Genomic DNA, 25,216 nt, shown 5'->3' with positions numbered 1-25,216 from the left:
TAGCTACCCTGACCAGCAGCATGACTCACGGGTTCATTTTACTTCTCTTTCTTGTTTTTCTTTGCTCTTTTACCAACGTTTTCTCAAGTATTCTGTACAGGTACACAAGTGTTGCAATAGGTAATGCAATATACTCCCCCATGGGGAAAAAATTGAATGGAATCAGACAATACTCTCTTGACATATAAGGGGCCATTGAAACTCTTCTGGCAATGTTACTCTAGGGATGGTGATGTAGGGGAGATGTTCATGGTCCCCAGAGGATGAATTAAGTAAACACCTGGCTTTTCAAAAAGCCACCATATGCCATCTTCAAATAAAAATCCAATATGTTTGCTTAATGATAAAATGCATATTAAACTAATGACACTCCCATTAGCTTCAGGTGTACTTGTGTTTGATGCTAATCAGCAAATGTTTAGCTTGCTGATATGCTCAGCTAAGATAGTGAATATAGTAAATGTAACACCTGCTTAGCATGTTAGCATTGTCATTGTCATATTACAACAAGGAAGGCTTCAGGCGGTGAGACAGACATTGCTAAAAAAGCAGGAAGTGAAATCCTTCTGTACAAATCTATGATCAGTGTGATAGGTACCGCAAAAATAACCGTTCCAAAGTGCAACAGACTGAGCTGAACTGAACCAAACCAGACTGCTCGGTGGAAACGAGGCTACTGTGAACATGTGAGCATGTTAGCATTAGCATTCGGCTTAGCTGTCTACAGAGCCACTTGCTCTTCTGTAGAGTCCTGTTAATTGATGATAATGCGACGTTGTTGCAATGTTTCCCAGTGTGATGAGAACGCAGGGCCCCACAAGAATCTTTGTAGCCTTCAGAACGACTGCAGTTGTTGGACACAGACAATGAGGGAGAGACAGAAAGAGCAGCGACATGACGGATGGACTTTTTGCATATAGACTATCTCGGCAAGAGGCACAGCGTGTAAAACCCCCTTTGTATGAGAAGTTTAACTTTTATGTACCAATAAAGACAATACATTTAAATTAAGCCTATATAATAAAACACAGCTTTTTATATCAAACTCTGTTGTTTTTGGATTGAAGTACAAAATGCGTGATAACATTCGGTTACTTGAAATTTGACCAAGTAGGAAAAAAAACAAAAACAGATTTATGCCACCACATATAATGGTGCTTTTCTGATGACTTTAACATGGGATATGGTGAAACAGATTCAGAAGAATGGAAGATAGAAAGACAGCATAATTCAGACGGACAGTAAACCCCACTGACCCTGGGGTCCAGAGGAGGCAGCCTCATTTCCATGCTCGTCAGCCACTGTCTCAGTGCTCTGATCTGACCCCTAAACTCACACTGCCATTGACTCAAGTCCTCCTCGTCTCTCCTACAAACACAAAGGAACAACACAAAGTGTAAGAAGTTATATTGATTATATTTTACAATCAAATATCTTATAAGACATATAATCAGGGAAATGGGGCACATGCACTAAAGAGGATCATCTTAATCAAGTCAAACAAATGTTAATAATCACCTTATCATTCATTTAAATAGAGATATTTTTGCACGGTCTCAAGCTCTTGGTTTCTTTTGTCATATCATGACCAGCATAAAGCAATGAGTATTGTGGAATAGCTGTAGTACTTTGAATGAAAATGTTTACTTTGGTGTTATTTTGTATTTCAATCTAATTGAATTTGAATGCTCTCTGACTGTATTGACAGGAAGTAGAAAATTGGGAGAGCAGACACAAGTCATGACCTGACAGACAACAGGAAGAGGTAAGACAAAGCCTTCAGGAATTATTATTCTTATCAAAGGATAATATAACCAGTGCTCCGAAAAATATCTCATTAGGGAGGCATCTGCTCTCTCTGCTGGGCTGGAACCTCAGGCTTCTTGTTTCAGTATGTTTCAATTAGATCCTTTACACTGTGTGCTCACTACACAGTGCACAGTGTCTTTGTGTGGTTGTAAATACAGACTCACCGGTCTAGAAAGCGGATACAATTGAGCAACTGTCGTCACGGGCTGAGAGTTGTTTTTTTTTAATCAGACTGTTGGTGGCCACTTTCAATCAAGCCGCTCTCACTTGGACTACTGTATTTGCTTCAAATATAAAATGAGTTAAATTCTAAACTATCTACACATGTGATGAAACATTAGTGCTTATACTGGACATGATCTGAAACACCTCATTTGGTATATTTTATAGGCTGAATATTTATAGTTATAATTTGCTTATCAAGGGTGCTAGTTACCCTACCACAATACCAGAATAGCTACAAAGATACCCAAAGAATAAATGTCTTTTATATATAAGCATACCCATATCTCTGATCCTGTGATGTGGGTGTTGGAGATCCAAACAAAGCACTTCCTTTATCCTGCAAGAGACAATTGGGGAAGAATATATACAACATGATCCTCGCACCTGCTATTGTATTTTGCATTTTGCATTTTCAGCTTCATTTCTGCGTACAGGATATGCTGACGTGAGTGTTTTACACTCTCCTCTGTGATCTTACCTCCCTACCTCCAGCATCTGGGAGGGAAAGGGTCAGATCAGAGTAGTCAAGGGAGCTGAGTGAAGAATTCTGGGAGGTGAAAGCCCCGTTTCTCCTGTTGGCAGGCTCCTCCATCAAACTCAGTGGCTGATGTTGGCACATACAGTAGAGCAAAATATGTTTACATCTGGTATGAAGGAACTGGGTCTAAATCCACATGCACACCAGTAATATCCAGTGATGACCTAAATGCTGTTTCAGGGTCTTAAACACCCTGATCAGAACACATTTGGTGGGGAGCTTAAACAGGTATTATGTAGGTATTGTATAATCATCAGCTTTTAAAAACCTCATCAGACCCTCTTGACAAACACCTTGTCATGACAGTAAACATGGACCTCAGTGGGTTCATAACATGATCGAAGTAGCTGTGTTTCACCTTATTGGGGATGAGTGTAGGTCAGTATAACACTGCCCTCATGTGGTCAACTATTGCGCTTTCCAGAGGGAAGATTCAGATCACTGGGAAGCTAATACAGTAGGTGTATTACAATTAAAAGAGACCTTGCAGATAATTTTAATGAAAATTATTCTCCTCGTATACTGTAACTACTGGTTATCAAGTTAATAAGAGCAAATCCACTTTCAGGGCAGTGGTCAAGAAGGTAAACATTGGGAAATCATGGTAATACCAATGGGTAGTACCTTGTCACTGCAACATGTTTACAATATTCACATTCTCTTCATATATATTATGTGCATGACATAAAGTTATTACTTTTCTATATATATTTCCCAAATATTAAAGGAGACATATTTCACTCAATTTCAGGTTGCATCAATGCATCAGTTGTCTCATACTGTCCGGTGCTGCAGCACTGTATCCCCCCCTCTGTCTGAATGCTGTTTTAGCTCCTGTCTCGCCCTTCCTCCTGAATACCCAGTCACCTGTGATTGGTCATCTTACACACGCCTGATCCAGCACTGCTACCAACAACAGAGCAACTTCACTAAGTTACTTCTTATGTGCCAAACTAGCTGCTGGGCATAAATTATGCAAATGTGTGACACAGTGATGGAGTATGATTTCACAAAGGCGCGGAACTAAAGGTAGGGCAACTGACGAGGTGTTCAAGAAGCAGTTTTTTCTGTGGGAGAGAGGAGCTTCAGTTGGTGCAGACTTTGACCTTTTTAACTTTCAAGATCATTTTATGTGCACAGGAACCTTTATAAAACACTGAATGAAGAGGATAAATGAAAAATCATAATAGGTCTCCTTAACTTTTAGAACTAGCTGCTCTACAACTATACATTCCTGTTGTGCTTTATAGATCGATGGAGCCATTATGTTTGATTTTCTATCGTGCCATTAGCCTTCCAATGTAACTTAAGGCTGCAGCACTGAAAAACATGCTCTACTTAAAAAATAACCTCAGATGCTTTTGTAATGATGTATGAATGACAAGAGGGTGCCTCTTCAGAGCATATTTATTTACAACATAGTGTTATGTTCAGCACATACAACAGAATCCACTCACCATATCATTCTAAGCAAAATCTGCCCCATAAGCAAAAATGAACCAGTTAGTTTGTGGATTTATATAATGCTATAATTATCAGCAGGTACATCTGCAGTTGTCTTTATTTTACACTAACATTTTTCCCAAATATCCTTTGTAAAGTTAGTAAAACATGCAAGGCAAATCCATAATATATCAAAAAAACTTGATGAAAACAAAATAAAAGGATTTACAGAGGTAAAACACTTGAGATACATAACAAAAACGCTTGCTGTGGAAAAATAACTATAAGCAAAATAAAGCTTCAAGCTGTTTGTTTGTCTGTTTGTTTTTCAGTTTGCATATGAAATCTGTGGCAAAACATCAACTGAGAGTTAATTTGATATAATACATACATTCATGCAATGTGTTGCTGTATCAAATATGTCAATTCTCCAAATGTATCTTATTAGCACTTTGGTGGGACTGAATTTACACAGAGGTACAGTAATACGAAAATACACTCTTAAGAACAGCTAAATGAAGATGTGCCGTTCTGTGACTACAGTGAATCCCAATTTAAATGAAAAAATGAAGACGCAGATGTGTCTTTACTTTGGGATTGTTCTCTAAAAAAAATTCAGGATATGACAAGATAAATAGCACTATTAGCATTTAAGTAATAAATATATGAAAAACATCATGAATGAAGAGTGTTCCTAGAAATGCATCCCAAGATGGTGTCAGGTTGACTCAGCCTCAGCTTTCTTCAAATGCGATGTGCAATGGAAGAAAGGACATACTCAATGGCAGATCTAGAAACAAAAGAAAATAACTATGAATTGAAATCAAAATGAACCATGCAGTGAGAAAAGGTAGAAAATAAATAAAAATTGCAAAACAAATCTCGATGAAATGATAGCTTCATCTTTTGCAAATGAAATGAAAATGATATCATGTTTTCAAAACCATTTATTTCCTTTACCTGTGTAACTGCGTGAGGATGACAGGGACTCACAAACCCATCCAAGTGGAGGGGATCGCATCCTCTGGCCAACTGAGTATCTGTGCTCTTATGTTGCATTCTGGGAGACTGAGGCACCTGTCAAAAACAACAGGACAAAAAAAGCAGTAATGAGAATTTTGAATAGAAACAGTTCACTAATATGGGATAGGGGAAAAATGAAAGAAATAGATGGCATAATAATTTGTGATGTGATCAAAATCAACTGTAAAACAGAAAACAAAACAAACAAAAGGAAAACAAAAAAAACTTTCAACTTACAAGAACCAAAATAACAGGAGGCAGGTCTGTATGGGAGAGCAGGATGAAGTCTGACATCATCTTGGGATTTACCAGGAACACTTGAATGATGGTGAATATAAAGAATCCAAAACTTGGAGTGTATAAAACAATGGTGTAATGTAGTTAAAGGATGCAAAAGTACACTGACTAAAAGTTGGCCTAAGTACAAGGTAATGTCATGTGAAAATGGTTTCGGAGCAGTCTGCATAATTTTAATTCTGGCACTTCTTATCAGTCTTGTATTCCTACTGTGTCTCATTTGGTAGTGTCTCACAGGTGTATTCTTACTGGGTATACGTTTAAGTTAGGCAACATTTAACATTAAAACATTAACACAAATCTCTATACAAACATTCAGAGATTTGAAGGCATCTATGTATTTTAGAGTCTGTTTGAAACATTCAAACTAAATTGACATACAGTATTGCATTAAGTAGTACTGTCAAAAAGATAAAAAATAGACAAATATTCTTGAATTTTTAAGGAAACAAGGAATACTGGAAAAATATTTCTGTTTGACATACTTACAGTATATATTAGTTTCAGAAAGCACAAGTATACATTTTTTTTTAACAAATGAAAACTATAGTCACTTAAAAAAGCAGTAATTCTATTTTTTGCTTTAAAAAATATAAAGTGACTTTAAAAAGAAAATGAATATCTTATATATCTAGCAATGCTTGGTTATGTCTCTATATATGAGGCACAGGTTTAGACATCTGTTCTATTTGAAAAAATGTATTGCCAAGGCAATTCTTGATGTGATCATATTCAGGGCAGAATAAATAAATTATATTTTCTTTGTTACTGTAACTCTTTTTTTCCTGTGTGAAATGCAACTATAAAGTGCATTAGTATTGTTGGTTCTAAGTCAAAAGTTGTTAGGAACAGAACTAGCTAATCAGAATCTGCGGCTGTAGCCAGTTGAAGAGGATGTGAAGGAGGACGATGAGAAGTTCATGCTGAAGCCAGATCCAGCATCAATGCTGCCTCTCCTGGAGCCTGTTCGGGATCCGGTCCTTGAGCCAGTCCGAGAGCCATAGGCAGATCCGGGATTACTGGCATTGTAAGGACTGTAGAGGCCTTTGCTGGACTGTGAGGAGGCCTCCAGAAGCCTTAGGCTAGAGCCTTCCTCGACCATGCTTTTGTCCATGGCATCTTTGAAGGAGATTTTCAGTTTGGTTTTGGGGTCAGTCAGATATTTAGAATAAGCATTGACATCTCTCAGTTTCTGGGCAGTGCGGGCATCGATCGTGCCCTTCCTGATTGATTCGTCCAGAGACACTCTGCCTTCAACATCAGGCTCAATAAGTCCTCCAGTCAGGTATTGGATCTCAAGGAAACGCTGCCCAGCCTCGTAATACAACCAGCCCTTCTTTAGAGCCTGAGAAGCAGACATCTTAACTTTAGTTCTGGGGTCTTCAAATCCATTGAATGCTTTTTGAGCCAGATTGAGGCGATCAACCATGACTTTATCTACAAGGCCTTTTTCTGTAGCATCAGTGACTGTGAATCTCTCCCCGGTTGTGGGGTCAATTATTCCTCCTGTGCAGGCTTGGGCCTCCAACAATCTTTGGCCTGAGATGTTGTCTACCAGGTTTCTGTGTATGGCCTCCGTGATTGACACCTTCTCCAGTGTGTCTACGTCTAAGATTCCAGCAATGGGGCCTGTCTCCTCTGCTGGATCATTCCATATGACTGCAGGTGCTTTAATTGAGGGTATGGGGCTCATGGGAGAGGAGTAGGTGGAACCAGTGGTGGAACCGAAGGAGGATGAGCGAGAGCGGAAGCCTCCCATGTTTCCAGAAAGCATGTCAGCAAATTCTGTGATGGCCAGGTTTCCAGATCGGTACGTATCAAGAGCATTCTGGTCAATGAGGCCACGTGCAAGAGCATCATCAACATCATACTGTCTCCCTGACCTCCTGTCAATGATAATGGACTTGACAGTACCATCAGAGGAGGTCATTGTGATCTCTTCCCATTCACACTCCTGCTCAGCAAGCTCTAGGTAGGTTTGGTGGTCAATGAGTCCCTTCCTGTAGGCCTCATACACAGTCATTTCTTTGCCTGTCTCTGGGTCTACGATGACAACTCTGCGTTTACGAACAGAGGATTTGGAGGAGGTCTTCCTTTCTCGCTTCTTTTCTTTCAGTAGCAGAAGCACCAGGCCAGTGTCGGGATCAGTGATGCACCTTTCCATGAGCCCGAGGTAGGTAAGGTTTTCCTCAGTGTTGGGATCAAAGAAGCCTTTGGTGTCATCAGATGGATCTGTCAGGATCTCATTCATTTCCTCATCAAAGAAGCCACGTTTGTAGGCCACCTCAACTGGCACACGGTGACTTTCCTCTGGGTCAATGATTCCACCAGTGGCAATCTGGGCTTCTAGGAGACGGATACCGTGATCTTTCAGGATTAGACCCTTTTTCATGGCCTGAAACAGGGAGATAGTTTTGCCTGAATAAGGATCTCTGTATCCTGTCACTGCACGCTCAGCAGAGAGGAGCTTGTCTTTGAATTCGGGTCCTACAATTCCCATTCTCACTGCTTCACTGACTGTCAGTTTGAGGTTTTTGATTGGATCAATGACATAGCCTGTGGCTGCCTGGGCCTCAAGGAGTTCAAATGCAGTGCCTGGCCTAATCATGTTCTTCTTCATGGCCTGGTAAATTGATAGACGCTCCTTTGAAGTCTCCAAAAATACACCAGCAATGCAGCTTGTGCCCTCGAGGTACCTTGATAGTTTACTGCTGACCTCCTCCACTGAAATGAGACCCTCATTCAGTTCAGTGACTGTCTGCTGGTCAATAATTTTTGAGCGGATCAGCTCCTCCATTGTGATCTGTTTCCTCAGACCCTTGAACATCAGCCTCTTGTCTCCCAGGGAGAGTAGGCGTAACCCACCATCTAACTTGCATCTCTTGAGCAGCTCTGCATATGACAGGTTCTCTTCAGTGACAGGGTCAACAAATCCTTTAACATTGTCAGTCAGCTTTTCATTGGTTTCCTTATTGATATAACCTCTTTGCATGGCAACGTCTGCTGGCAAGTGGAACTGGAATTCAGGATCAATAATGCCACCAGTGGCAGTTTGTGCCTCCAACATTTTCAGAGCATAATCTTCTGGGACAAGGTCCTTCTTCATGGCCTGGAAAAGAGAGATAATTTTCCCACTGTATGGATCTTTGTATCCTGTGACTGCTCTCTCAGCTGAAAGAAGTTTATCATGGATCTCAGGGCCAACAACACCCTTACGGACAGCTTCATCAACTGTGAGTGTTTCATTTTTAACTGGATCGACAATGAAACCTGTTGCAGCCTGTGCTTCTAGGAGACTGAGGGCTACTTCTGGTTTAATGAAACCTCTCTTCATTCCTTGGTATATGCTCATCTTGGAGCTTGAGTCAGTTGCGACCCCAGCCACACAGCCTGTGCCATAGAGATACTGTTTCACACTGGTCATCTCCATTATGTCACGGATGTCTCTCTTGCCCTGTTTAAGGAGGTTGTATGTCTCCAAGTCAATGATCCGGGCATTGTAGAGCTCCTCAATAGTTATCCTTCTCCTTATAGTCTGATATGACAGTGGACTATCATTTCTGATGATCTCTCTCTGCTCCATGATCTCAATGATAATGATGATCATACGCTCTTTAGTGAGTTTACCAGAGCGATATTCATCCATGAGCCTCTGCCTCTCCGAATCTGGAAGCAAATTTGAGTTCATGATATCCCAGAGGTTCATTGGTTTATCAGCAAGGCCCTCAATTGGAATGTCAATTTGGGTGCTGGTCAGATCACTCTGTGTTTGTTCCTCTGTGTAGAGGTACGTCTTTTCCACAACAGTAGGAGACTGAGGTTTGGAGAGTGGGAGGATGTATAGGCCTGTCTCTGGATCTTTCTGGCACTTGTCTTTAAGCTGCCTGTAGGTGACATTCTCATCGGTTTCTGGATCTGAGAAAACCTTGTTCTCATCAGATGGTTCGGACAGGTTCTTGGCAGTTTTTTGGTTGAAAATGTTCTTCTGATATGCAACATCAATTGGGACACGGTGGCTGTTTACAGGGTCGATGATTCCTCCACTAACCATCTGTGCTTCTAACATTGGCATTGCATGTTCTTTCAAGATGAGATCTTTTTGCATTGCTTCAAAGAGGGAGACTTTGTTGCCTGTGAATGGATCTTTATAGCCAGTGACAGCTTTTTCTGCAGAGAGGAGTTTTTCATGTAGCTCTGGACCAACAAGGCCTGACTTCACTGCCTCATCTACTGACAGACACTGGTTTTTCACTGGATCCACCATGAACCCAGTGGCAGCCTGGGCCTCAAGAAGTGAAAGACCTGTGTTGTGTCTGAGGAGCTTTTTCTTCATTGCCTCATAAATGCTTATTGTGTCTTTTGTCGGGCCCAGGTAAATGCCAGCAATGCTATCAGAGCCCTGGAGGTACTTATTGACATCAGGATTCTTGCTGACCTCTTTGGGTGTTGTTTTTTCTTGTTTAAGGAGGTCAAAGGTTGGCTTGTCAATAATTTTGGAATCATACAGAGAGTCTGCTGGGACAGGGGCTCTGAGTCCCTTGAAGCTGGACTTTTCTTGTTTCTGGACCTCTTTCTCATTTACAACTGTGATCATAATCTTGATAATCTTTTCAATTGTAATCTTTCCTGACCTAAACTGTCTGAGCAAGTCAAGCCTTTGTTCCTCAGTGAGATATTCAGAGTTGAGAATTTCCCAGATGGTCATCTTCCTGCCCTTGAATGGTCCATAGTCAAGCTCCACAGTTGCCTGTGTCATAGCCTCTTTTGTCTGGGCTTCAGTGTATGCTAGCTCCTCCTTTGCATTGATGGCTTCGTCAGAAAGAGGCAGAAGCTGGAGGCCAGTTTTCTTGTCAGTGACACATCTCTTGAAGAGCTCTGGGTATGTGACGTTTTCTTTTGTGTTGGGGTCAAAGAAGCATTTAGTTTCATCAGTGGGGCTGCTGAGGTTTTGTTTCATTTCATCATCGAAATAATTTCTCTTGCAGGCCACATCGTGAGGAATGTGATGGCTATTTACTGGATCAATAATGCCACCGGTGGCCATTTGGGCATCAAGCAGTCGGATTCCTTGTTCTTTGGGTATGAGGTCTTTTTTCATTGCCTGGAACAGAGATACAGTCTTCCCAGTGTAAGGATCTTTGTAGCCGGTCACAGCTCGCTCTGCAGACAGGAGTTTTTCATGCAGCTCAGGACCAACAACACCTGCTTTTACAGCTTCATCAACAGTGTACTTCTTATTATCAACAGGGTCAACCACATAACCGGTTCCTGCTTGGGCTTCAAGCATTTTCAAGGCAGGCCCTGGCCTCATCATGTCTTTCTTCATAGCTTGATAAAAGGACATTGTCTCCTTGGATGGTTCAATAAATACACCTGCGATGCAGTCTGTACCCTTCAGTGCTTTGTGGACAGGCTCCATTTCAGACACCTCTTTGACTGTCTTCTTGCCCTTGTGCAATTTGTTGTACAGGTCTTTATCAATGATTTTGGATTCCAGGAGCTCAGTGGCAGGGACAGGTGCTCTCAGGCCATCAAAGGTAATTTCATTCTTCTTCTCTTTCTCCTCTGCCACAGTGATCACAATCTTGATGATTTTTTCAATTGTGATTTTGCCTGTTTTGTATTGACGGAGAAGGTCCTTCTTCTGATCTTCTGTGAAGTACTCAGAATTGATTATTTCCCAAATGGTAACAGTCTTTCCCTTGAATCTTCCAAATGGCACTGACACAGTTGTTTTGCTGAACACATCCTTGGTCTCCTCCTCTGTGTAGATACTTGAGCACTGAGCAGCTTTATCTGTGATTGGCAGGAGTAGCATGCCTGTGTCTGGGTCAGTGGTGCATCTTTCCATCAGCTCAGAATATGTCAAAGGTTCCTGAGTGCTGGGGTCAAAGTACCCCTTTGTGTCATCTGAAGGGTTTTCCATAATCTTGTTCATTTCTTGATCATATTGTCCCTGTTTATAGGCTATTTCATTGGGTACACGGTGACTGTTGATGGGGTCAATGATGCCACCAGTTGCACGTTGAGCTTCAAGGACTCTGATGGCATGATCATGTTCTAGCAGACCCTTCTTCATTGCTTCAAAGACAGAGATCTTCCCACCAGTGTATGGATCTTTGTAGCCAACAACTGCCCTCTCAGCTGAAAGCATTTTGTTGTGCAGTTCAGGGCCAATGACGCCTTCCTTGACAGCTTCATTAACAGAAAGTTTCTGGTTCTTAATTGGGTCTAAAATGGAACCAGTAGCTGCCTGGGCTTCAAGAAGGATTATGCCTGTGCCTGGAGTGATCTTCTTCTCTTGTGATGCTTGATAGATTGACATTTTTTGATTAGATGGTGTCAACACACCAGCAATGCCATTCTTTCCTTTAAGAATCCTTTTTAGATTTTCCTTCTGGCCGAGCTCTTGCACAGTGGTTTTGCCATTTTTCAGCTTGTCAAACTCCTTCTTGGGTAAAAGACCGAGGTCATGAAGTCTGCTTGCAGGTACCTTTTCACGGATGCCATCGAAAGCCAAGGGATCTGGTTTCTTCTCTGCACTGTCTACCACATCAACGACATTTTGGCCATTGTAAACGTTCTTTGTTGTCTCAACCATTGTTACATGGATGACCTCTTTGTCTGTGGGTTGGTCTTTCTGTGCATCCTCAAGCTGCTGCAGCTTCTCGCGCAGTTTCTGGTTCTCTTCTGCAAGAATCCTTTCCTGCTCTAGTCTTTTCCTCTCCAGTTCCTTCATTTCATTTTGCTTGTTATGCATCTCTTTCTCAGCCTCTTTTTGTTTGTTGAGGGCAGCATCCATGGTAGCCTGGAGTTTCTTCTTCTCATCCTCCATCTGCTGTCTCTGGCGTTCCTGTTCGTCTTTGAGAGCTTTGGCCTTTTTGACTTCTTCTTCAAACTGACTCTCCAGCCTCTTTTTCTCTTCTTCAATGAGCTTCTCCTTCTTCAACAGCATCTCCTTTTCTGACAGGAATGTCTGCTGGAGAACTGTCTTCTCATGTTCGATTTGTTTCTGCTGTGCATCAGCCATCTGATAGAGGACAAAATAGAAAATATAAGTCACAACATGTATATAGGTAATGCACATGTATTCTTTGAATATTTTGTTTATGAAACAATATTATGTTTTATATTGACAATTTTTACTTTGTATATTTAATCTGCAATTGATATAATTTTACAATGCACTCTGCTTATGCATACTGTATAGAGATAACAATCCTCTAGTGAAACTGGCCAACTCTTGGCATCTTTGTTTGAAGATTCAGGTAAAAATACATTAATATATAAATATATATATATAAACATACATATATATATATTGTTTTAGTGTAATTTTTTAGTATTTACGCCAATATTATAAAGTCCAGAACAACTATGAAAATCTGCAATTTCCATAATACTATTTTGCTAGCTCAGACTACTTTAGGATAGCACAGTTTTTGTGTTATTTCATGTGTTGTAACTTTGTTGCATAAGAAATTAGTGCTCACTATTGGATGCCAGTAATTGCATTGCTACACCTAATATATTTCCTATTATAAATGTCAAGCATGGAATATACACACAATGTACAATACTTTGTTGCAGAGGGATAATACCCTCAGAACTGTATGATAAACACTTTGCATGGACTCACTCAACTTCACTTCTGTGTATTCTAATGGTAAGAATAATGTTTTTACCAACAATGCTGCACAATCAGTGCATGGGATATACTATAGCAAACCTAGGGGTGGGGGTTGTGGATGAAGTCAACATATAAACATAACACAAAAAGTAGGGAAATTTGTGTTTGGTAGATTATTTCTTTGTTGTAACAATGCTTTTTGGCAATAAATCTTATACTGTCAGAAAGCCTGTTTATTTCCCTTTTAAATGGTGCCACATTTGTAAGGAACATGCGCCCCTGAAAAAAATGCCAAATCTTCTCTGCCAGCTTATTCTGCTATTGACTCTTTATTTTTTACTCTTATTGAAGTCTGAAGAAATAAGACATACTGGCAATTTAACAATTTATTAATTTAACAAGCAGGAGCCTCAGTAGCGTGTGGAAGAACCATACACCAGCCTGGTCACACACTGCTGTGGGATGGCATCCCATTTTTCAACCAGCATTTGTCGCAAGTCAGCCAACATGGTTGTGTTGGTCACTCTGGCATGAACAGCACGCCCAAGCTGATCCCACAAGTGTTCAATGAGGTCGAGGTCAGGACTTCTGGCGGCCATTCCATCCTCTCCACTTCCAAATTCTGGAGGTAGTCTCTGAGAAACCCTGCTCTGTGTGTGACCAGGCTGGTGATGCATGGTGGCATGAGGAGGAGGTGCCAGGCTGTTGTGGCTGTGTATGGTTCCTACACACACTACTGAGGCTCCTGTTTGTTAAATTAATAAATTGTTAAATTGCCAATATGTCTTGTTTCTTCAGACTTCAATCATCCAATCCACCAAACAACACCAAACAAGAGTCAATAGCAGAATAAGCTGTTTGGCAGGGAAGATTTGGCAAATTTTTCATGGGCGAAACCCACATACTCAGCTCTGCTGCTCATCCCACAAATGCATGTTCCTTACAAATGTGGCACCATTTAAAAGGGAAATAAACAGGCTTTCCAACGGTATAAGATTTATTGCCAAGAAGCATTGTTACAACAAAGAAATAATCTACCAAACACAAATTTCCTTACTTTTTGTGCTATGTTTATTTGTCAGCAAGGCAGTGTGAATGCCTTTTGTGTAAACTGACTCAGAAGGATAGCGGACAGCTCCATAGGTATGGTGATATCTCTGCTAAGTTGCTCTGCTATGTTTTAGCATGTAAACATTGGTGGCAAAGTCTCTTAATACAGCATTCACAGTGAATACTGGGCATTGTAAAAAATGGGAGCTTGACTATAGATGACAAATATCATTTTCTTGGCAGCTAATAGTTGTGTTTGAATGTTCTTTTCATCCTGCAAATACAGGCAGCAAACAATATTTGGCGACCATCCATAATAAATGCAATGGTGCATTCTTTTAAAACTCACTGAGCATTGTTATAAAGGTTATAGGTTCCAGTAAATCTGCCGGTGAATGAACTTTAATACTAGTCTATCTCTCTAATTGTTGATCCACACTGATCTTTTTTTTTTACTTAATTGCTGATGTTTTATTATATTTCATGAAATGTAATCAGACTTCAAATGATGCAGTCAATTTTGGAGCTGAGGTAGGACTGAGTTTCAAAGCTGAAAGAAATATGAAGCATGTTTTCAAAATGAAGAGACATTCCAGGATGTGGGGGGACATTCAAGAAATGATCTGCATGAGCAAAGTGCACTGTAAAAAAATCAAAATGAAAATCATATTTGAAATTAAAGATATGGTTTCATGATTAGTGATCAAAGAAAGGGATAGAGGAAATTTAAGAAAGAAGTGTGTTAGTGTTCAGATATAGTTAACAATGACATAAGCTGCTATGTTATGCCATTTTTGACACAATACCTCTTTAGACTTATTGTGAAGGTCTTCAGCCTCTTTTTTCAGACTAGACTTCTCCTTTTCTAGGTCTGCAATAGCTTTGCGTAAATCCTCAGCCTCTTTGCTGGAACTTAGTCTCGCAACTTCCAGTTTTTCCACTACAGTCATTTTTTCTTTGGTGGCTATTTCAGTCTCATGAAGGCGGGATGCAATCGTATCAGCTTGTTTCTTGAATTTTTTAGCCTCCTCCTGGGCTTTAGCCTGGGCTTCGCTGAGCTGAGAAACCTGAAGTTTGAGTTTTTCGGATTCAGCTATGATCTCCAGCTGCCTTCTCCTTTCTGCTTCAAGTGACTTCTGGTACTCTTCTGTTTCCTCGTCCAGACGCTGTTGCATTAGTTGTTTGTCCTCCAGCAGCTTTTGTGCCTGCTCCTGAGCCAAGTCCTTCTGCTTTTGGAGCATCTCTGCCTCAGCTCTAAGTCTAGATGCCTCTTGTATGGCCTGCATTTTCTCTTTGAGCATTTTCTCTGCAAGAGCTCGTTGTTGACTGAGGTCATCTTCTGCAATCAGTCTCAAGCGTGCAGCCTCCTGGGCCTCTACACTCAGTCTAGCAGCATCCTCTGCCAGTTTTTTCATATTGTCAGCCTCCTTGGCAAGGAATTTTTGTGTGTTATCTTTGTCTTTCTTGATGAGGCGTTGATTTTCCTCCTCAATCCTGAGTTTCAATTTGAGTAGTTCCTCCATCTGCACCTTGACTTTGAACAGCTCCTCCTCCACCTGGGCCCTTTGTTTGACAGCATCATCAACCTCATCCTTCAAGCGCTGCAGCTCTTCATCGAGGACGGATTTCTGCTTATCAGTGTCATCCAGCTTAAGTTTAACCTTTGTGAGCTCTTGCTCCACTTGGAACTTCTGTTTTAATGTTTGCTCTGCCAGTTTTTTGTGCTTCGCCATTTCAGCATCAGCTTGTTGCTTCTGCTTGAGTGCTGCGTTTTCTGCTTGTGCTCGTTTAGCAGCTTCGAATTCAGCCTCCTTCCTCAACCTCTCAGCATCCTCCTGAGCTTTGGCTTGGTTTGCAGCTTCTTGTTCAGCTGCTGCCTTTTGTCGCTCTGCTTCCTCTGCTTGTTGACGAAGGAGAGCTGCCTCCCTTTCGGCCTTCTCCTTGGCAGCCTCTGCCTGTTTGGCAAGCTTCTTGGCTTTCTCGTACTCTTCTTTAAGCTTCTTCTGTGTGATGGTATCTTCCTTCTGTTGAGCAAGGACACTTTGGACTTGTTGCTCAGCTGCATTGCATTTCTGGGCTGCTTGTTGGGCCATTAAGATCTGTTTCTCTGCTTCTTTGTCAGCATCGTCTTTCTGCTTTCTGGCTTCCTCTGCTTTCTTCTTCAGACGATCGAGCTCATCTTGGGCTGCCTTGCGTTGTCTGGCTGCCTCCTCCTCTGCAGCAGCAATCTTCTTAACCTTTTCCTCTGCTTCCCTCCTCCTGTTCTCCTCCTCAAGGGCAAGCTTCCTTAGTTTTTCTGCCTCCTCCTCTGCTCGGAGTTTGCTTTGCTGAGTTTCCTCTGCAATGTTTTTCAGTTTGTTCAGCTCTAGCTCCAGATCGAGTTTTCCAGATGAAGCCTTTTCAAAGTTGAGTTTAAGAATTCGGATCTCTTCTTCGACGACCCGCCTCTGTTTGAGCGTGTCATCCACAATTGCCTTTTGTCTTTCCATTTCAGCCTCAGATGATTTTTTGAGTAGTATTATCTTTTCTTCAATATCTTGCTTGTGCTGGTTGGCCTGGTCCTCGAGAGCTTTCCTCTGGTAAGCCTCATCCTCAGCTTGCCGTCGGAGTCTGTCGTTTTCTGCCTCCTTCTCTTTCAGGGCGATTTCAGCCTCTGTTTTTAAACGAGTTGCATCGCCGATTGCAGCCAGTTTCTCTTTGAGAATCCTTTCAGCCTCTGCTCTCTGGCGAGCTGCCTCTTCCTCAGCAACTTGACGCTGATGCTTGGCCTCCTCTGCAATGGCTCTAAGCTTGCTCGCTTCCTCAGCCAGGTCCCTCATCTTGGCGGCTTCAGCCTCAAGAAGCTGTTTGCTCTTCTCTGAGTTGGACATGGTCTCCTTTTCTGCCTTGGACTTAAGCTCACTGAGTACATCCATTTCACTCCTCACTTTGGCCAGTTCATCCTCCAGCTGTTTCCTTTGTTGCTCAGCAGCAATGACTTCATTCTTCAGGCGGTAAAGTTCATCTTCAAGGAGGGATCTCTGCTGTTCTGCATTGTCAAAGTCTGCCCTAAGTCGAATCAGCTCCTGTTCTGCAGTGAGTTTCTGCTGGGCTGTGCTCTCAGCTACCTTCCTCTGCCTCTCGAGTTCTTTCTCAGCCATTTCTTTCTGCTTCAGGGCTGAATCTTCAGCTTTGGATCTCTTTTTAGCCTCACGCTCAGCCTCCTCCTTTTGTTTTTCAGCATCTTCTTGAGCGAGGCTCTTTTTGTGGGCTTCTTCCTCAGCCTGGAGTCTTAGACGGAGCGCCTCGTTGGCTTTTTGCCTCCATTTCTCAAGCTCTTTTTCTGCTTCTCCTCTGGCCCTTTCTGCATCCTCCTGTTGTTTCTTGAGAGCTGCTGCTTCATGTTGCAGCTGAAGGACAGCACCATGCTCTTGTTTGAGTGATTCTTCCAACTTTGAGGTCTTCTCCACGAAGGACATGTGTTTGCTCTGGAGCTCAGCCGCAGCACTTTTTTGGGCTGCCACGTGAGCAACCTGGATTTGTCTCTCCTTTTCAACCTCTGCTTGCTTCACTTGCCTTTCTGCCTCCTCGGCCTGCCTCTTGAGGTTTTCTAGGTCTTCCAGAGCTTTCTGCTTTTGCTTAGCAGCTTCCTTCTCTGCCTCGGCTTTGCGTTTGAGTTCCTCTTCTGCCATGCGCTTTTTCTGGGTCTCTTCATTGACTTGTTTGCGGAGCTTCTCAGCTTCTTCCTGGGCGGCCTTTCGGAGTTTCTCAGCCTCAGCTGCTCGGTCACGAAGTTGCTTGAGCTCAGATTCTGCAGTGGATTTTTGTTTTACGGTTGTCTCAAGTTGGAGTCTGATGATGCGGATTTCCTCCTCGATCTTGACTCTGCTTTGAAGAGCGTCATCCACCAGTTTACTTTTGTCCATGATTTGCTGCTCCGAGAGGTTTTTGAGCTCATGCAGTTCCAGCTGGATGTTGTGCTTTTGCTTTTCTGCATCTACAGCAGCAACTTCTCTCCTGCTTACTTCTTCCTGCATTCTGAGCTTCAGCTCTTGAGCCTCTTTCTCAGCTTTGGCAATGGCCTTTGCGTGAACTTCAGCTAACTGCTTCTGTTTGTCTAACTCGGCCTGCATCTTGGCCATTTTTTTCTGCTCTTCCGCTTTGAGTTTCTCTGCAGCTTTCTGCATTAGTGGAAGCAAATGGTAAAGAAAGGATTATAATCAAGCATGACATGTTAAAGGGTAACACTTTACATTAACCAGCTCATTACAGTGTGGAGTTAAATTGTAATTACTGTCGTAATCACAGCCTAATCCAACTGGAATAAGAGCAACGTAATGTAATGTATTAGCCAGGGATTGTTAATGTTAAAGTTAGCTTAAAGATCAAGTCAAACAACAATCACTAGATGCAAATTAGATGCACATTCATTAAGGTGATGTTAAATTCACGATGCAATTAACATAATTCACGACAAGACAATTCAGGAAAAAACATGGATGATGGGAATGTATGAATTAATGTATGGAAACAAAATGTCACTTCACAACACAGCAAGAAAATCATATGGCATGCGACTGTAGCTGTAACTCAAAAACTGCAATATAAATAAATATTTAATTCATTAATTAAAAAGTCTAATTCGGTGGCAGAAATATTCTTATTTTCGTGCAATTAATAGTGTCTCCCACACATCTTTGTTTTATAATCACTATTCAAATATTGATATGTTTAATTAAATAAGTTCAATAGTTAGTTGTTTAAGGTAGTTTTCTGTTGAACTGTTAAAAATGTTTTCAGTCTATTTTAATGTGGATAGTGTGGGAACATTTGTAGACATAATTCTTTTTTTTTCTAAATACAAAATACTTCTTGTTAGAGTATTATTCACACCATTCACTTTTGGTTTTTATCTCATCCCATGCGTTGGGGGTTCTTTGAATCACTATTTGCCACAAAATGGAATGGAAAAGAAAGGCAAAGTCAAGATAAGAGGTTCAGATGTGTAAGTTAGAAAACAAGTTCATGACTCCAGGAAATGTAAGAAGCACAAAAAAAAAGTGCAAGTAAGGACGACAGTGACTCTTAAGACAGTGGGGATAGTTACTGTAATACTACAAAAGGCTGCAGTGAAAGCAAGAAAAAAAAAACATGGAAAAGCCAAAATGCAGTTTGACAGAGACACAGATGTTAGGACGACAGAGGGAATATAGATTACACAGCACAGTAGGTACTTGAAACACTGTGAATAATTTACCTCTTTATGCTCAAACAAGTTACAGCATTCATCATGGCAAAGCACTGGCAAGCAGTTAAGAGAGGCAAAGAAACAAACAAAACATTAGGGTTAGAAAGTAACGTAAAACTTTAAACTTGTGTTAATTTGAAAAAAGGAGAGCTGAAGACCGAGGCTGAACCATTAAGTCTTAACCTCAGGGGTGAGGGGGTTGGGTGAGGGGAGGAGTGGCCAGAGGGAAAAGAAAGGAAAGGAAAATTGTAGTGAAAGAAAGAACCCCTCAGTCTAAACCTACAGTGGCACAATACACACAATGGATGGAGATGGAGTAGCTAATACAAACACACAGTGTCCTGTATTAATCCAGTCTGGTTTTGAACCAACACTGACAAATAATCTATTTAAAGACTGTATTCACTTGAATGCAAACACAATCACACCCCATGCATCAAACGTTTGCAAATATTATATTATTACTTTGTCACTACGTAGAGCATACACAGCAATATGCTGCAACAAATCTGCGTTTTTCTAGCTAATACTGTAGATCAGCTACAGCATGCCAATGTTTCATGCGTAACCAGTGCAAAGTAACAATTTGTCACCCGTACATTAATGTAATGTGTGTGTGCAGGTGTGTGTGTCTGTATGTGTGTATGCGGCACACAGTGAAAAGTGGGTGCATGCATTCGGCGGGTTGTGTCGTTTGTTGGTTGGTTGATTATTTGGTTGGTTAGGTTAATGTTAGAATTTAGTTTGTTTGGGATCCTCAGCCAGTTGTCACGCACCTCCTCGTCCTCCAAGCGGCGTTGCGAGTCAGTGATGAACTTGATGTACTGACTCGTCAGAGTCATCAGCTCACTGTACTTGGTCCTCAGTGTTACATACTAATACAGGGAGAAACAAACAGCACTTACAAATGCATCATTTTCAGCGTCATGCATGTGTTTCACTGTGAAACGGTTAAGTTGTCCTTTAACAAAATATTCTCTTTTTTCCCAAAACTGTAGAGCCAGACCTCCTGAATGATGTTGTCAGAAGCAGAATCCAGTTTGGTTTTCTTCAAGGGAGAAGTAAGAGGCTCCACCTGAGCTTTGTAGGCCACCAGCTGGAGTTCGTAGTCCTATTTGAAAAAAACAGAAATCAGTTACTCAACAAATACTTTCTCTACATTCTTAAAATATTAACAATAATCAATGAAGACGCGTGTTATTTAATGCTTACCTTAATGGTATCAATGTATGCTTTGGCATATTTTTGACACTCATCAACTTTGTCTTTGTTGCCCTCAACCTCCTCCAGCAGTTTCTGAGAAAGAGAAAAAAGAGTTGAGCACACTCGTTTTATGTTAAGTACATAAAAAGAATGGTGGTCATATAAAATGGCACACAGCATACCTTCTCCTGAGCCAGCTGTTCTTTCAGAGTCTTGCTGTCAGTGATGGGCACAGCCTGGATCTTCTCCTGCCTTTCCTTGGCGTCGTTGATCCAGCGGATCAGCCAGTCGTAGCTCTCGCGATAGTAGCCCAGCTGGCGGCCGAGCTGCTCTAGCTCTCTCTGGCGAAGGTCTACCTGTGAGAACACGGCCTTCCAGCGGTCCTGGAGGCTGGACAGGAGCTGGCGGTAGTGGTCCAGCTCGGCATCACGCTCGCTGTGCACGCGGGACATCTTGTCGCTCACTGCATTGGCCTTCTTCAGCTCTTCTTCCAGAGAATCAAACACCGGCTGTTCACCCTCGGCCTCGGCCCGCATTTTCTGCAGATTTCATAGAGAAATAAAGGCTATTCAGCAGAGAGCACCCAAGGTAAAAATCAGTATAAACTAGGCTGAACTATTTAACTGTAGCTGTTCTCAACCAGCAGAGGATGATTTGTTTCTTTGTGTATGCATGTATTTTCCTCTAACAGATGTCGTATTTCTCAACCCACACACCTACTAAATTCTTCATCTATTGTGAACCCCAGCGTAAAATGCAGTAAAATAATCAGCAGTAAAAGTAAAAGAATCATCTGCTGTGTACCTTGAGCTTTGCTCTGTAAGCCTCTACTTCCTTTACATCACTGGGGACGGTGTGAACCTCACGCAGGCAGTCCTCATACTGCTTGAGAACTCCCTCAGCGCCCTGTGTGTTACGGATGACCATTTCCACAGTCTTCAGCCTGGAGCAAGAAAAGAGGAGTTAATAAATTAGCATGGCAAAGGTTCAGCACAATACAGTTCATTTTCTCTTTACTCTCAAGAGTAAGTGACACGGGACTCACTTCTCAAGATAAACAGAGGAGAGCATGTGGGCGTGATCCATCTTCTGCACGGTGAGGTCGAGCTCTGAGCGCAGGACAGGAGCGGAGGCAGTCTGCTGGGGGGAGGCCAAGACCTCTTTTGTCTTTACTGACACCTTGTTAAGGTCCTTCTTCAGACCTTCAAGCTGCACCTGGACTTTCTACACAACAGAAGAAGACAACAACATGCAATGAATTTAAAACTTGACTAAGGACACTGAATCATTGTTTCCTCTTTGCAAGGATTGGCCAGAGGAACAGCACAAATTCTGAGGTCACGAGGGACCCGAGCAGCTGTAGTAGGAAGTTAAACAGCAGGCCTGAGAAACCCTGCAACTCCCTCAGAACTGCATACAAACTCGCAATTCTCTGCTGTATTTTCACACTTCAAAGCAACACTGATTGCAGCCCTCACTCCACACTCCCTTTAGGAGAGGGAGCATGAAGTTTCATTCCTCTTTCTTCATTACACCAATTTACCAGATTTTTGAAGTTTTGCCTATATTGCCTTGGCGTATCTGAGAACAAGGCGAGGTCATGATATGTTCAAAATGGCATCAGGGTAATTAAATGCAAATGCTCCAGACACATAGACAAAGAACACATTACATAATGGCTATAAGGCCAGCATTTTGTATCTCTAAATAAAAGGTGGAGTCAGCGATTCTGGAGAAAGGTATTTCATTGTGAAATTTACTTCCCAGGTCATCAAGTACTGACACTTGCTCGGACCGAGCCACCAACCCAAATGGCCGATATTTGACGATCTGCGAATTAAACTCAACAATGCTATCTTTCCTCAGAATTGTCAATGCATAGGATTTTTATTACTCATATTTTCTTCATCCTAATCAGTACGCTAACAGCAAAACACGAAGAGCTGAACTAGCCCCTGTGATAATCCTTCAGGCAGTTCGACTGATTCAACACAGAGGCCGGTAGTTGCCGTCTCCTAATGGTCTGTCAATGTATAATTAATATGGTAATTTGATGTAACTGATGTGATGATGATCTATTGACGTCATATGCTATTTCAACACGTTACAGACTTCATTTGAGTACAATACCTTCTGCTCTGTTGTCTTCTGAACACACTCTTTCAGAGGTTCCTTCTCCACAGGTCTGCGTATGCGGGCCACAGTCCCGGCCTCGCAGTCCTCGATACGCAGACGCAGGTCCTTGATCTCAGAGAGGTAGCTCTTACACAGAGTCTCATCCTGTTGACCTGTGGAGCAGGATTTGCATTAGTTTAGTACAGCAGGATCAAATAAACAATTTAAGAAGCCAAATAACTAGGTTGGGGGAAAATTGATTTTTGATCCATTGAGAATGTAGAAATACTGAATAGATTATTCCATGTTTATGTTTCATGTCCACATCTTTCTAAACATTTTTCACATTCTCAGATCACCCTTTTCCCACCGTCTACAACATATTTACAGTGCATTTAAGCACGATCACATGCAGCTCTTCACGTGTTGTGGCCGAACACACACAGTTCTACATCTATTAAAATCACAGCATCCGGTTTATACAGTCGCAAGTATTGTCTACCTAGTAGTAGTGATCACTCTATTAGGTGATGTGCAAAAAGCGCAACATTCTGTAGATTAACCTACAAAATTTGGCTTCTACTTTGTGCAGAGCTGCAAAAAAAAAAGCAACTTATGGTAGGAACCAAACCAACATGCAGTCAGAACTCTAAACTAACAGTGCTGGTTATTTTTGAACATCTCATCCAAGGCTTATAAGCGTGTCCACACACTAGCTTGGTGGGCTGCAGCTTTGCCTGTCTCGACATGACTCACCTTTGAGCCTAACAACCATTACTCCTGAAAGGTGAATGACAATTACATACTGTAAAGTATCTATACACTTATATCCCAGTCATATATAACCATAGATAATCAAAAGCTAATTTGTCGTTTAGAGAAACGAATGGTACCTTTCTCCATGGAGCGAATGAGGCTGTCGAAATGCTGGGTGGACTTGGTGTAGTCCTCCTCGATCTGCATGCGGTCATCGGGGCCAAAGAGCTGCGAGTCCTGGCTGTCTCGCATGTAGTCCTGGTAGTGGAGCTCCAGGTTCCTCATCACCAGCCGATATTCCTCTGATTTCATGGTCTTTAACTGAGCAGGATGGAAAAGAGAGGGAAGAGGGATTAGGAGGCAGGACTTCAGTGGAATTCAACTTTATAATCCAGAATTGATGCTGTCTGATGTTGTAATTTGATTTTAATGATGGATTTTAGGAGTCATGTTGATTTCATGGACTGAAATGTACATAATGATTAGAGAACAGAGAAATCCTCAATGGTTTCCCTGTTAGCTTTATCAAGGCTGATGCAGTCTTTCCACCGCCTGCACTAATTTAATTTGATTCCAAATTGCATTCCCCTGCATAGTCTGCTCTTAAAATAACAGAATTTAGGGGAATCTTTTATTCCTCTCAAACTTACTATTCAATTATTTAGCTTCTATTAGCTGTAAATAGCTAATAGAAGCTAAATAAGTTAATTATTATCTGTTGGCTTGATCTTATTTTCTACAGTCAGCTGAGGTAAAGATGGTATGTAGTTTAATACAAATAAGTTTTGCTTGTGATCAAAAGTTTACACCAGTCCCGATACAACGTCTCTTAAAGGCTCACGCTCACCATGGTGATGTTCCAGGAGCGTATCTGTGTGTAGTCTCTCATCAGGTACTGCCATGACAGCAAGCTCTTCATGTCTACATGGAGCCTCTGCCACATAGAGACCATCTGCTGATGACCTGAATCCAGACTGGAGTAAGACAGGGACACACATAGTGCAAGAATTAGGAAACAGACACTAATTAAGAGATTCTACTTTGCCAATTACAGAGTACTAAACGCATTATATACCAGTCGAGAGACGCGGAACAAAAAATAATGATGCATGTGAGGATCTCAGAGAGCAGCAGGGGCAATAAAAAAATGGTTAAATAAATTAAAGCAAGGCCTCTCTGGGCTTTCTAAGTAATCAATAAAATCTCAAAATCAATTCTAAAAGCAGCAGGTATCCAGTGTTAAGAAGCCAGATATGGTGTGAGTTTTGGATGAGTTGCAGGCAGGAGAGGGATGTTGTACTGAAGCCAGAGAGCAAGGAATTACATGAAACCTCGTTCTGTTTTACTGTGCTCTCACCTGGCCACGCCGTCCATTGCCTCCTTGTTGACTGGAGGCACCATGAAGCAGACGGAGGGCACCACCGCCTCGTGTCCAGAGCGGTTCAGGACCTTCCACTTGAAGGGCTGAGAGTTGTTGAGGAGCGCACACTCATCGCCTTTGTGAACAGTGATCTGAAACACAATCCATGATGGATAAATATACACATTAGAGAGGGCGTGCTGAGATTCTGCGACAACCACTCTGGGAATTATAACACATCACTATGGACTGTAAGCAGGCAGCTCTAACCTCCTGCTGCTTGAAGTCGCAGACAGCCTGGATGGGCAGTTTGCCTTTGACGGAGACGGTGGGGTTTCGTGGTTTCAGCTGGATGATGGACTTGGCTCTCTTGTTCAGGCCGGTTGCAAGGGTCTTGAATTCATTCAGCTGTTCTCTCTCCTCCTGGTAGACACGATTAATAAAAACAAACAAAATTAGAATAAAATCATCCCTAGCTTTCTAATATAACACATTTGCTTTTGCTTTTGAATCAAAATCATCGTATATTTTCTTATTCCG

At 41.8% G+C, this 25,216-nt stretch overlaps 1 protein-coding gene across 1 annotated transcript in view; it reads right to left on the bottom strand.

Annotated features, from left to right (window-relative positions):
• Positions 1–3,961: 3,961 nt before the first annotated feature.
• The window catches only part of LOC141012044 (plectin-like), a 67,807-nt gene continuing 46,552 nt past the window's right edge, over positions 3,962–25,216 (bottom strand). Inside the window, exons 20-34 of the mRNA XM_073485423.1 lie at positions 24,947–25,099; positions 24,674–24,828; positions 24,164–24,290; positions 23,454–23,637; positions 22,576–22,733; positions 21,491–21,669; positions 21,250–21,388; positions 20,628–20,984; positions 20,455–20,538; positions 20,249–20,353; positions 20,019–20,117; positions 14,822–18,175; positions 5,276–12,365; positions 4,976–5,092; positions 3,962–4,805 (exon numbers count right to left, since the gene is read on the bottom strand). Coding sequence (XP_073341524.1) covers positions 6,198–12,365; positions 14,822–18,175; positions 20,019–20,117; positions 20,249–20,353; positions 20,455–20,538; positions 20,628–20,984; positions 21,250–21,388; positions 21,491–21,669; positions 22,576–22,733; positions 23,454–23,637; positions 24,164–24,290; positions 24,674–24,828; positions 24,947–25,099 — 11,262 coding nt within the window. The 3' untranslated portion in view covers positions 3,962–4,805; positions 4,976–5,092; positions 5,276–6,197. The remainder of the gene's footprint in view (positions 4,806–4,975; positions 5,093–5,275; positions 12,366–14,821; positions 18,176–20,018; positions 20,118–20,248; positions 20,354–20,454; positions 20,539–20,627; positions 20,985–21,249; positions 21,389–21,490; positions 21,670–22,575; positions 22,734–23,453; positions 23,638–24,163; positions 24,291–24,673; positions 24,829–24,946; positions 25,100–25,216) is intronic.

The sequence above is a fragment of the Pagrus major genome, chromosome 17, assembly GCF_040436345.1.
Source record: "Pagrus major chromosome 17, Pma_NU_1.0".
NCBI classification, from domain to species: domain Eukaryota; kingdom Metazoa; phylum Chordata; class Actinopteri; order Spariformes; family Sparidae; genus Pagrus; species Pagrus major.
This window is presented reverse-complemented; position numbering and strand designations above follow the sequence as displayed.